Here is a 12,540-nt window from a genome sequence, read left to right as displayed (position 1 = left end):
GAGCTACCGCGGCGCAGTTTCCCCATGCACTTTTTTGGGTGTTTATGTGTACAAGTAGAACCCTGGGAGTGTTAGCCAGCTCCAACACTCACAGACCTTGGCGGTGGACGTAGATTGTCTTTTTGCCGCAGGCGTCAGGAGAAGGTGATGTTTTTGGGTGAAGGCAAGTGGTTAATAAAACCACGTATGCTACCTGACGGCATCAATGTTGCCGGATTCGAGACCCTCGTTATCTCATAAACGAGAGAAAGGGGGTTAACCGAGGTTCCCGATTTTTAATAGTCATATCATCAGAAGCCAACAAACACTGACACCAAGGACAACATAGGGGAAATTACTTGTGCCTAATAATGAAATGTAGAAACGATAAATTAATGGAAAATCAAGGGGATGCAAAAACAACATGCCACAGATGGGAACCGAAACCACAATCTTCGAATTTCGCGTCCGGTGCTCTACCAATCGAGCTACCGCGGCGCTGTTTCCCCATCCACTTTCCTGGGTATTTATGTGTACTAGTAGAACCCTGGGAGTGTTAGCCAGCACCAACACTCACAGACCTTGGCGGCGGACGTGGAACGTCCTTTTTGCCACAGGAGTCATGATAATCCGATGTTTTTGGGTGAAGGCAACTGGTTAATAAACCGACATATCCTACCTGAAGGCATCAATGTTGCGGGATTCGAGACCCTCGTTATGTAATAAACGAGAAGAAAGGGGGTTAACCGAGGGGCCCGAATTTTAAAAGTCATAAGATGAGAAGCCAACAAACACTGACACCAAGGACAACATAGGGGAAATTACTTGTGCTTAATGAATGGAATGAAGAAATGATAATTAATGGAAATTAAAGTGGATGGAGAAACAACTTGCCGCAGATGGGAAGCAAACCCACAATCTTCGCATTTCGCGTGTGATGCTCTACCAATCGAGCTACCGCGGCACTGTTTCTCCATCCACTTTCTTGGGTATTTATGTGTACTAGTAGAACCGTGGGAGTGTCAGCCAGCGCCAACACTCACAGACATTTCGCGGCGGACGTGGAACGTCCTTTTTGCCGCAGGCGTCACGAGAACGTGATCTTTTTTGGCGAAGGCAACCGGTTATTAAACCCACAAAAGCTACCTGAAGGCATCAATGTTGCCGGATTCGAGACCCTCGTTATGTAATAAACGAGAAGAAAGGGGGTTAAAAGAGGGACCCGATTTTTAGGTGTCATATCATGAGAAGCCAACAAACACTGACACCAAGGAAAACATAGGGGAAATTACTTGTGCTTCATAAATATAATGAAGACACGATAAATTATTGGAAATAAAAGTGGGTGGAGAAACAACTTGCCGCAGATGGGAACAGAACCTACAATCTTCGCATTTCGCGTGCGATGCTCTACCAATCGAGTTACCGCGGCGCTGTTTCCCCATTTACTTTCTTGGCTATTTATGTGTACTTGTAGAACCCTGGGAGTGTTAGCCAGCACCATTACTCACAGACCTTGGCGGTGTACGTGCAATGTCCCTTTTGCCGCAAGGGTCACGAGAACGTGATCTTTTTGGGTGATGGCAACTCGTTAATAAACCCAGATATCCTAGCTGAAGGCATCGATGTTGCCGGATTCGAGACCCTCGTTATGAAATAAACGAGAAGAAAGGGAGTTAACCCAGGGGCCCGATTTTTTTTAGTCATAACATGAGAAGCCAACAAACACTGACACCAAGGAAAACATAGGGGAAATTACTTGTGCTTAATAAATATAATGAAGACACTACAAATTATTGGAAATAAAAGTGGATGGAGAAACACCTTGCCACAGATGGGAACGGAACCCACAATCTTCGCATTTCGCGTGCGATGCTCTACCAATCGAGCTACCGCGGGGCTGTTTCTCCATCCACTTTCTTGGGTATTTATGTGTACTAGTAGAACCCTGGGAATGTTATCCAGCGCCAACACTCACAGACCTTGGCGGCGGACGTGGAACGTCCTTCTTGCCGCAGGTGTCAAGAGAACGTGATCTTTTATGGCTAAAGCAATACTGCTCGCACTTTCGGCCCATCGGTGGTCGTGGCGCCTCCTTATACAGCTGCGCCTCACGTGACCGTGTGACGTCACGCCAGATAGAGAGACGGGGCCCCAGCTCGCGGCATCGATGGTGGAGGCGAAGCCTTGAGCTCGCTGCCGCTGCGTTACCGAGAGAGGGCGCTCGCTGGTGTGACGTCACGCCAGACCTCGAGACGGGGCCCCAGCTCGCGGCATCGATGGTGGAGGCGAAGCCTTGCGCACCGCTGCTGCGGCGCTACCGAGAGAGGGCGCTCGCTCGTGTGACGTCACGCTGGGAGGATAAATGGGGCTACAGCTCCGCTCCTCACAGTGGTCGGCGCGCTGCCTTGCGCTATGTCGGATGATGTATAGCCATAATTTTAACAAAGGGCAACCATGTCCACACCATCAGCCAAACAAAGGCGCAGCCAAGGATATTGCTTTCGCAATCTTCCAGGCTTAACGAAGCTAAGCCTTCAGCCAATTTTTTTGGGGGAAGGCAACTAGCATATGTGGGTTAATAAACCTAAATATGCTACCTGAAGGCATCAATGTTGCCGGATTCGAGACCCTCGTTATGTAATAAATGAGAAGAAAGGGGGTTAACCGAGGGGCCCGATTTTTATTAGTCATATCATGAGAAGCCAACAAACACTGACACCAAGGAAAACATCGGGGAAGGTACTTCTGCTTAATAAACGGAATGAAGAAACAATAAATTATTTGAAGGTAAAGTGGATGGAAAAACAACTTGCCGCAGGTGAGAACCGAACCAACAATCTTCGCATTTCCCATGCGATGCTCTACCAATCGAGTTACCGCAGTGCTGTTTGCCCATCCACTTTCTTGGGTATTTATGTGTACTAGTTGAACCCTGGGAGTGTTAGTTAGCGCCAGCACTCACAGACCGTGGCGGCCGATATATATATTGTACTATAAAATAGGGAGCAGTGGGGCTGTGGCTAGGAAAGAGACAACGACGACGAGAAAGAACAACCTTGTTTCGGTGCTTGGCCGGCTACACTACCTCTCGCTGCTCCAACGTTCTAGTCGCGAACGCTTACTGCTCAAAGATCTTTGCGACATTTGGTGGAAGGTGCTGGACTTTTTGCAAACCTGGAACTCTGAAGCCGGACGATCGCTGTCACATCTCCCATTCTTGAGGAGACCAGTCCTACCGCGCCACCCACGGCACCGCCTGCTGTCGTCTCTCCTGGTGCGCCACGCCAACGGGATCCTCCCATATTGAATGGCACTGACGATCATGACGTAGAGGACTGGCTGTCATCATACAACCGAGTGAGTGCCCACAAGAAATGGTCTGAAGCTGGCAAGCTTGGCTACGTGCCATTCTACCTTTCCGGGGTCGCCCATCTTTGGTTCCGCAACCATGAGGCTGACGTTTCCACCTGGACTCCACAACACCCGGGCTCCACAACATTTTCGCTGTTGTGCCCAACAAAAGGGCGAAACTTTTACGAGCTACATTGAAGATGTAGTTGACATCTGCCGGCGTATCGACCCAGATATGACCGAAGATGACAAGGTCAAGAACATCTTGAAAGGCATAGAAGATGACGCCGTCCAAATGCTCTTGGCAAGGAATCCTCAGATGATCAACGACCTCATAACGCTTTGCCAGAGCTATGAGGAGCTGCGCAAACAACGGCTTTCTATGCGCCACGCACTCGCTCCGGACGTCGCGCTTTCAGCTCTGAGTGATGCTGTCACTTCTACTCCTTGCAGTTCAGAAATTTTCGACAGAATCAAGCAATTTGTCTGAGAAGAAGTGGCGCGCCAGCTCTCTCTTCTGCCAGTCGCTCCAGCCTTATAGCCGCGCTTGTCTGCAGATCTCCGTCACATGATACAAGAACAAGTCGCTAACGCAGTACCACTTGCTCATCAACCGCCTCCTACGCCTGTGCCACTTACGTACGCTGCCGTTGTCGCTAATCCAAGGCCTCCTTCTGCAGGTAATCAATCCAGACTTGCCAGCGCCTTTCCCTCACCTCCGCAAGCAGCTGCAACATATTCTCCTGCCCCCCCCTCCCCCCAAGCAGCTACTGCTGCCACAGCAGCCGGTGCGCCCACCTCGCCAATATTTCCAACCGTCTCCGCCCGCTGTTCTCAATCCATGGCGCATCCATGACAATCGGCCTATCTGTTACTCGTGCGGCCTACCTGGGCATGTGGCACGGCTTTGCCGCCGGCGTGGATGGTATTCTTCGGATTCTCTGAGGGCACAAAGTAATGGTTTCGACTCTCCGTCCCGTTCTTCTACTGCCGTTCAGCCCTTCGAAGCCTCGTCTCCTCTTTCCCGGCCCTTCAATACCCGTCGGTCTCCGTCTCCCCGTCGGCGTTCTCTGTCGCCGCTTATGCGTCGTCCTGAAGCTATCCGAGAGGAAAACTAAGGACCGCAGTTCCGGAGGCAAGAACTGCGATCTCAGCGAACTCCTCAAGACCTCATTTATTTCCTGCGAACGTCCTTGAAGTTTATGCAAAAGACATTGCCGTTCATGCGCTTGTAGACACGGGAGCAGCAATATCGGTGATTTCGGACCAGCTTCGTCTTACCCTTAGAAAAGTCGCGACGACTTATTCAGCCATTTCATTACGTACAGCAAGCGCTGCGCCGATTGAACCCTTAGGGAAGTGTACCGTGCGTGTTGTTATAAGCGGCGCTTTAAACCATATTGAGTTCGTTGTTCTGCCTCGCTGCTCCCATGCCATGATTTTAGGATGGGACTTTGTGTCCTCTCATCTTGGCGTTATCGATTGTGCCCGTGCTGAACTCGCGCTGTCACCATTCGGCACCAACGTTTTTGAAGATGCTGATGGCACTTCCAGTCGTGTGTTCGTCACCGCCGACACCGATATTCCTCCATACTCTGCCGCACTTGTACCCGTTTCCTGCGTTGGGTTTTCCGACTCCACAGTTCTTTTCACGCCGTCTAAGCTTGTTGCTCGCCGCCATCCTTTCTTGCTTCCTTTTGCCCTTCTTGCCATTCGACAAGGTTCCAGCGCACTTTATGTATCGAACCTGTTTCGTTGCCCTGCTAGGCTGCTCCACAATGAGTGTCTTTGTTATGCCGACGAAATGACCATAACCAAGCTTCCTTTACGATGTGCCTGACGACCCGGCTTCTCCTCCGGTTGACGCTCTGGCCCTTCAAGTTTCTCCTCCCACGCCGCCGTGTGACCCAACATTTTACCACTGTATTGATCCCAACCTCACTCCAGCGCAGCACGCCCAGATCGTCCATCTTCTAGACCGCTTTCGCACGTCATTCGACCTACAACAATCTCGCTTAGGCCGTACTTCCACTGTTGTTCATCACAGCGACACCGGCAACCATGCGTCTTTACGCCACAGGCCGTATCGTGTATCCGCCACGGAGCGTAGCGTGATCGCTGAGCAAGTTGCAGACATGCTCCAACGCGGTGTCATAGAACCTTCGCACAGTCCCTGGGCTTCTCCTGTAGTGCTGGTAAAAAAGAAAGATGGCACAATTCGCTTTTGCGTGGACTATCGGCGACGTAATAAGATCACACGCAAGGACGTTTATCCGCTACCCAGTATTGACGACGCACTAGACTGCCTCCAAAGCGCCGAATTCTATTCATCCTTAGACTTACGATCCGGGTACTGGCAAGTGCCAGTGGCTGAGTCACATCGTCCGAAAACGGCCTTCATCACAGCTGACGGTTTATTTGAATTCACCGTGATGTAATGTGTAATGCGCCTGCCACACTTGAAAGAATGATGGACAACATCTTGCTCGGCCTCAAATGGCAGATATGCTTGTGTTATCTGGATGACGTCGTTATTTTTCACCGGACTTTCCTTCCCACTTACTTGTGGGAAGTGCATCGCCGATGCTGGCCTCCAGCTTAACTTGAAGAAGTGTCACTTCGCTGCCCGGCAGCTGGTCATCCTTGGCCATGTCGTGTCCAAAGAAGGCGTACTCCCTGAAACGGCGAAACTACATGCTGATGCCCACTTTCCTCGATCAAAGACTTTGAAAGAACTGCGCAGCTTCATTGAATTAACGTCATACTTTCGCCGTTTCATCCGCAATTTTGCCACTATAATAGCACCTTTAACTTCATGGTGGTCACAACCTTTCAACCTGGTCACCGGATTGCAATGCCGCCTTCACGAAGCTGCGTCGTCTCTTGACGTCACCACCAATCCTGTGCCATTTCGACCCAAGTGCTCCAACTGAAATACACACGGATGCCAGTGGCGTTGGCCTTGGGGCCGTTCTCGCTCAGAGAAAGGCTGGCTTCGATGAGTACGTCGTTGCCTTCGCCAGTCGTGCACTCCCTAAACCTGAATCGAACTATTCTGTCACAGAAAAGGAATGCCTGGCTACAATTTGGGCCATGACCAAATTCCGTCTGTATCTTTATGGCCGCCCGTTTGACGTCATAACTGATCACCATTCGCTGTGCTGGCTGTCGTCCTTAAAAGAACTGTCCGGTCGTCTTGCTCGATTGGCCCTTCGACTGCAGGAGTACGACATTCGCGTGCTGTATCGTTCTGGCCGAAAACATTCGGATGCGGATGCCTTGTCTCGTTCGCCAATAACAGACGAGGCTAGCTTCCCGAAGGCCTCATTGTCCGAGTCGTCCCTCGCTGCCACGGACATTCTTCGGGGGCAGAAGAACGACCCATGGATTGTGCCCATGCTACGTTTTTTGTCCAGCCCATCGAAACCCACTACCAATCGCGCATTACGTCGGCAAGCACATCACTTCTCCATTCGCGACGGGCTCTTGTACCGTCGCAACTACCTCCCGGACGGCCGCAAATGGTTGCTTGTCATCCCGCGACACCTGCGTTCGGATATTTGCGCAGCGTTCCACGAGGATCCCCAGTGCGCGCATGCAGGGGTACTGAAGACATACGCGCGTCTACGCCTTTGTTACTACTGGCGGGGGATATATCGATTCATCCATCATTAAGTCCGCTCCTGTCTGGTTTGCCAACGCCGTAAAGATCCCCCTCGTCGTTCAACCGCCCCATTGCAGCCTTTGCCTTGCCCAGCACGTGCTTTTGATCGAGTAGGCATCGACATTTATGGACCTCTGCCAACCACATCAGATGGCAATCGCTGGGTGATTGTGGCCATCGACCATCTTACGCGCTATACGGAAACTTCCCCTTTGTCCAGCGCTTCTGCACGTGACGTCGCCTGGTTTCTCCTGCGCCACATCATCCTTCGCTACGGAGCTCCCAGGGAATTACTCAGTGGCAGAGGCCACGTCTTCCTCTTCGACGTCATCGAGGCTCTCCTGAAAGAATGCCGCATCATTCATCGCACCACTACTGCGTATCATACGCAGACTAATGGCATGACCGAGCGCTTTAATCGCACTCTTGGTTACATGCTTGCCATGTACGTTGCATCCGACCAAACCAAATGGGACCATGTTCTACCTTTTATGACCTACGCTTACAACACCACCAAGCAGACTACCACGGGATTTTCGCCCTTCTTTCTCCTGTACGGACGTGAACCTTTTTCCACAATGGATACTAGCCTTCCGTACCGCCCAGACTCCACGTAAACAACCCTATCCGAAGCTGCTGCACACGCAGCAGAGTGTCGCAAGCTTTCCCGTATATTTACGTCAGAAGACCAGCAACGCCAGAAGCACCATCGAGAAAGTTCCAATGCTCCTGTATCCTATGCTCCTGGCTCGCTAGTGTGGCTTTGGGTTCCAGCCTCTACCACTGGACTGTCACCGAAACTTGCGTCGAAGTACCAAGGCCCATACCGCGTGATCAACCAAACGTCTCCAGTCAATTATATTGTGGCACCCCTCGAGCTGGCTTTGGATCATCGCCGTCGTGGACGCGAAATTGTGCATGCCCAGCGTGTCAAGCCCTACTATGATCCGCCTGTGCTGTCCTACCCGTAGGTCGCCGGGACGGCTTCCTTTTCCGCGGGGGAGATAACTGTACTGTAAAATAGGGAGCAGTGGGGCTGTGGCTAGTAGAGAGACAACGACGACGAGAAAGAACAACCTTGTTTCGGTGCTCGGTCGGCTACACTACCTCTCGCTGCTCCAACGTTCTGGTCGCGAACGCTTACTGCTCAAAGTGCTTCGCGACACTATATATATATATATATATATAAATGCCGGCATTATGTCTGTCACTCATGTTATTGGTGCCAAAAAACGTGCACTCGCCAAGAATAAAATAAAAATAAAGAACAGACCATTCGGACCCCGTACGGGTCCCTTGATCACAATGAAGATGTAAGCATCGGCGCGTGGCTATTTGTGGGTGAGGTGGCGATGTTTTCGGGAAGGAACGTTGGCGATTGGAACACCGTAACCCTTAAAAATTTGTGCAAGGGCTTCGCTTGTTCCCATTGTGTAGGGTACTGCCAGGCGCTTCACTGTTTTTTTCGCCGTTTCACGGCGAGGCTTCGCTGCTTTGCGCTCGTGCCTACTGTACTGAGCGCAAGTCGAGGGTAGCCATTCTTCAACAGGTCCCTTTTTACAACCTGTAGCTCTTGTCTACGTTTTGTGGGGCTGGGGCAGACTTGAAAAACCCGGGAAAAGAGTACTGCTGTGATGGATCGCTTTTGCCTAATTGGGTGCGCCGAGTCGAAGCTCAGGTACTTTCCCTTCTGCGTTGGCTTTCTGTACAGATTAGTCCTGAAGCCGCATGAAGTCCTCTCTACGTGGACATCGAGGAAGGAAATTCGCCCATTGTTTTCCTCTTGAGCTGTAAACTGTATACTCGGCTTAAAGGAACTTAGGTTTTCGAGGAAATGTGTTGCATGCCGGCGAGGGTTAATGCAGAAGGAGTCGTCCATGTAGCTTTGGTCGTGTCGCGAATATCTTTAAATCGGGACGTGACCAAAGCTATTTCTTTGTTTTTTAACACTGCCACGCTAAACTATGTATTTGGATAGTTTGCCTGGTTACCAGTTGTGTTCTGGCGTTTAGCGTTAATTTGTGCTTCTTTTCCTGTTTTTCATAATATTTTCATTTTGCTGTGTTATGACTAAAACGCTTTTCTTTCACTCCCTTCTGTAACGTCCCGCTGGGGCTTTGAAGGTACTGAAATAAATAAATACATAATTAAATTGTGATTTTTATCACGTAGTACCTGCACATAGGTGAGATAATACAAGTGTTAGTGTAATGTATTGAAAGAATCCAAAAATATTTTAATTTTTGCAGGGAAACTATCCTCATCCAGAACCTCTCGGAAGCACGACGTAGTAGCTATTGCTAACTTACCTAGATTGCGCTTGTAGGCACTAGCGTCAGTGTACAGGTAGTAAAATGTTAGTAACCGTCTTTGAGACGTCGCAAATCGTACAGTTACATCTTGTTTGCAGTCACAAATATTTTAACGCGACAGCGTTATGGAGCTCGTGTCGCAGAAAAGCCGGTGTCGACAGCGTCGGCTGCGTTGGCCGTGAGCGAAAAATGGGGGATTGCAATTAGCAAATAATAACAGCTTGCAAGGTGGGCTGGGTGGGAATCAAACCAAGGTCTCAGTAGTGTGAGACGGAGACGCTACCACTCAGCCATTACTTCGGTGGTTCAAAGTCAGACAAAAGCACCTCTAGTGAATGGTGTGTTGCCTTAGAAACGTGCCGTAGAAAGTTATACTGCGGTGTATATCGGTAATTAGCGGCATGTAAATTACAGAAGTCGCAGTTGAATGCGTAGGGAAGTACGTTTCCTTTACATTTCTGCGGCGGTTGGCGCACACGCAGAGCCATCTTGCGACAAGCACAGAAGACCCCCTTCTCGCAATGTACGGCGCTGCCCCGACAGGTGGCATGCCACTCGCCTGCTTCTCCCACTCGTCTCGTTTGAGCGCATTGGGGCCGTGCGGGGACCGGTGCGAGTATGCCCCAATACCCTTGCATTTATTATGTTTTCTCGCTCTCTCCCCTTCCAACTTCCAGCGTGCATCACTCGAACCCTCGTGCTAAGGCGACGCGACTCCTCTTTCCGCTCACAGCGCGATTCCTAGGTGCAGCGTCCGATGCGGGACGGCTCTGACGTGATCGCTGCACCGTAGCGCGTCTGGTGGCAAAGCGTTTCCTGCGATGCGTGCCGTGATGCTGGCGAGGAGTCATGCGTCTGCATTGTGCTCCCAAGCGAGATAGAGGCCGATCCCATTAAGGCGTCAGCCCCATGATCGCGTGTGCCTTCATGGCGCGTCGCGGCTCGGCTGTCCGTGCCGATTACGACGTTTGGCTCGCGTATATCGTTTCTTCCTTCGAGACACCGAGTTGTTTGGTTCGTTGCGCTTGCTCAGGCGCATGTTTCGTCTTTGTGCGACTCAAGAGCATGCCGAGCGAATGAGTGGGCGGTGCGAACGGGTTGCGATAACGCTATCGCGTTCCACTCTTGAAGGCGAAGCTTGAGCATCCTCCAAGTTTTAGTAACTTTTTAGCAGTTTTTAAAACGCACTGCAGCGTTGCAAATATTTCATAATTATTATCAGTACTATTTTTAAAATCTCGCCGATTTGTTTCGCTTCCTTGCTTTTCAAAACAATAAACAATGGACACTCGTCTACTATGCCTCCTGGCAGGTAGACCTTGGGTAACCTGAGGCACGGTGTATCATCTTCACGTAATTTTGACAACACACATGGGCCCTACAACGTAAAACTATTCCAATATGTTTTTATTCCCATCTCCTGACACCAAATCTGTGTAACTGCCGACGCAAGCATTGGGCGGTGACCCATAGGGTTGTCTGAACAGACCAATCGAACGCTCTCTTCGTTTAGAGGAAGTCACTTTTGTTTGCTTTAAAAACGAATAACACTGCCTGCAGTGAGCAGCTGGTACTATCTAATTGGCTGGCAAGAGGCGAGGAGCACGCTCAAGTGGGGAGGGCTTCGATGGGGCCGAGCCAGTGCACTGAAAATCGATAACCAGATATAGCGAGTGGTGATAGTGTATGCAACTGGTCCGCTTTCCCTTACTTAGCTTGAGGTGCCTGGCCAAAAATCGCGGCGGCATGCAACGGAAGGTTAAAAATTGCGCTAAAACGTATTCTCAGCAAAGAAGAGTTGGCGGAGCGAGGTCGTACACGTGCCGGCAGTGCTTGAGAACGTTACACGATCACGCAAAAATTTTATTTTACGCAAGTAAACCCAGGCTCTCCGGCTGGTGCGAGTAGCCAGTGCCTGAAAGATTAGCGGCAGCCATCTTTTATTCCTTTGGGAACGGGGCACCCTGCAGTTATTTAGAACAAGAAATAAGTTTTGTTCGGCATATTAATGCACCTTTACCGCGTACTGTCACTTTGTCACTTTATCGCGTACTTTCACTTTGACGCGGTGAATTTTCGTGTGCGGTCGCGTCACACACAGGTGAAGCGGGGGCAGCTCGAAAACTTTGACCAATAGCCGAGGGGTAATGGCGAAAAGGGGTCGAATCAGAAATAACTATTTTTCTTTTCTTTGGTCCAATGATGGATAATCAGTGTGTACTCGTCATATTAGATGGGAAGCTATCGTGGTTTTCGTGACGTCATGTGACACAAGGTTTGGGTACGGGCTAGTTGGTATTCCATGGGATCAATCGTCACTTACTGCGCATACATAGACGAGGGACAAAAAGGACGACGAATACAAGCGCTGTTCAAACAGTGTTAGCGATGACCGACGAACTAAAAATTTACTGAAGCAAGGTTTGAGTACGGGCTGGTCGGTATTCCATGGTATCAGTCGTCACTTACAGCGCAAACATAGACGAGGGACAAAAAGGACGACGAAGACAAGCGCAGATGGAAAGGCGCTTGTCTTCGTCGTCCTTTTTGTACCTAGTCTATGTATGCCCTGAAAGTGACCATTGATAATATGGAATACCAACTACCTCGTCCCCAAACCTTGCTTCTGTATATTTATAGTTCGTCGGGCACCGCTAACACTCTTTGAAAAACAGCGGTTGTCTTTGTTGTCCTTTTTGTCCCTCGTCTATTTATGCACTGTAAGTGACGATTGAGTAATGTGACAGACAGGCGAAGTGGCGGTGTTTCAAAAAAGTTTTTGACCAATCGCGGAAGGCTGATTGTTGAATTTCAAAAGATAAGTGCGGAATAGCTTTACGATATAGCGCCCCTGCTTTCAACTCATCAGCTTGGCTTTGCAAGAATCTTCTTCTAAGCGTTGTTAGCATTTACAACAACAGCCTGATTTCTTAACATCGCAGTCTCGTATCCGGCTCCGCCGCGACCTGTTCTACGAAGGCTCGTTGCCAGACGACCAGCGGCAGCCGACGGCCGCCTTCTTCTCAGCCGACAGCTCGCTCATGGACGGCACCGAGCGCCGTTCGCAGATTGTGACCCTCGTCGACAATCGAAACATTATTGCCAGGTGAGCCGTCATATCAGCAGGCATATGCTGGCAGGATAGTGTTTTACGGCCGCAGATACCGTGTTGTAGATTGACATCTCGAACTAATAGAAAGTTTCAATGCATCGCCCACGTCTCCTAGTGTT

General features: G+C 50.1%; 1 protein-coding gene across 1 annotated transcript in view; it reads left to right on the top strand.

Moving 5' to 3' along the window:
• The window catches only part of LOC126539837 (monocarboxylate transporter 13-like), a 465,405-nt gene that overhangs the window by 280,622 nt on the left and 172,243 nt on the right, over window positions 1-12,540 (top strand). The window contains exon 5 of the mRNA XM_072286220.1: window positions 12,252-12,415. Coding sequence (XP_072142321.1) covers window positions 12,252-12,415 — 164 coding nt within the window. The remainder of the gene's footprint in view (window positions 1-12,251; window positions 12,416-12,540) is intronic.

The sequence above is a fragment of the Dermacentor andersoni genome, chromosome 2 (genome assembly GCF_023375885.2).
Source record: "Dermacentor andersoni chromosome 2, qqDerAnde1_hic_scaffold, whole genome shotgun sequence".
Taxonomy (NCBI): Eukaryota; Metazoa; Arthropoda; class Arachnida; order Ixodida; family Ixodidae; genus Dermacentor; species Dermacentor andersoni.
This window is presented reverse-complemented; position numbering and strand designations above follow the sequence as displayed.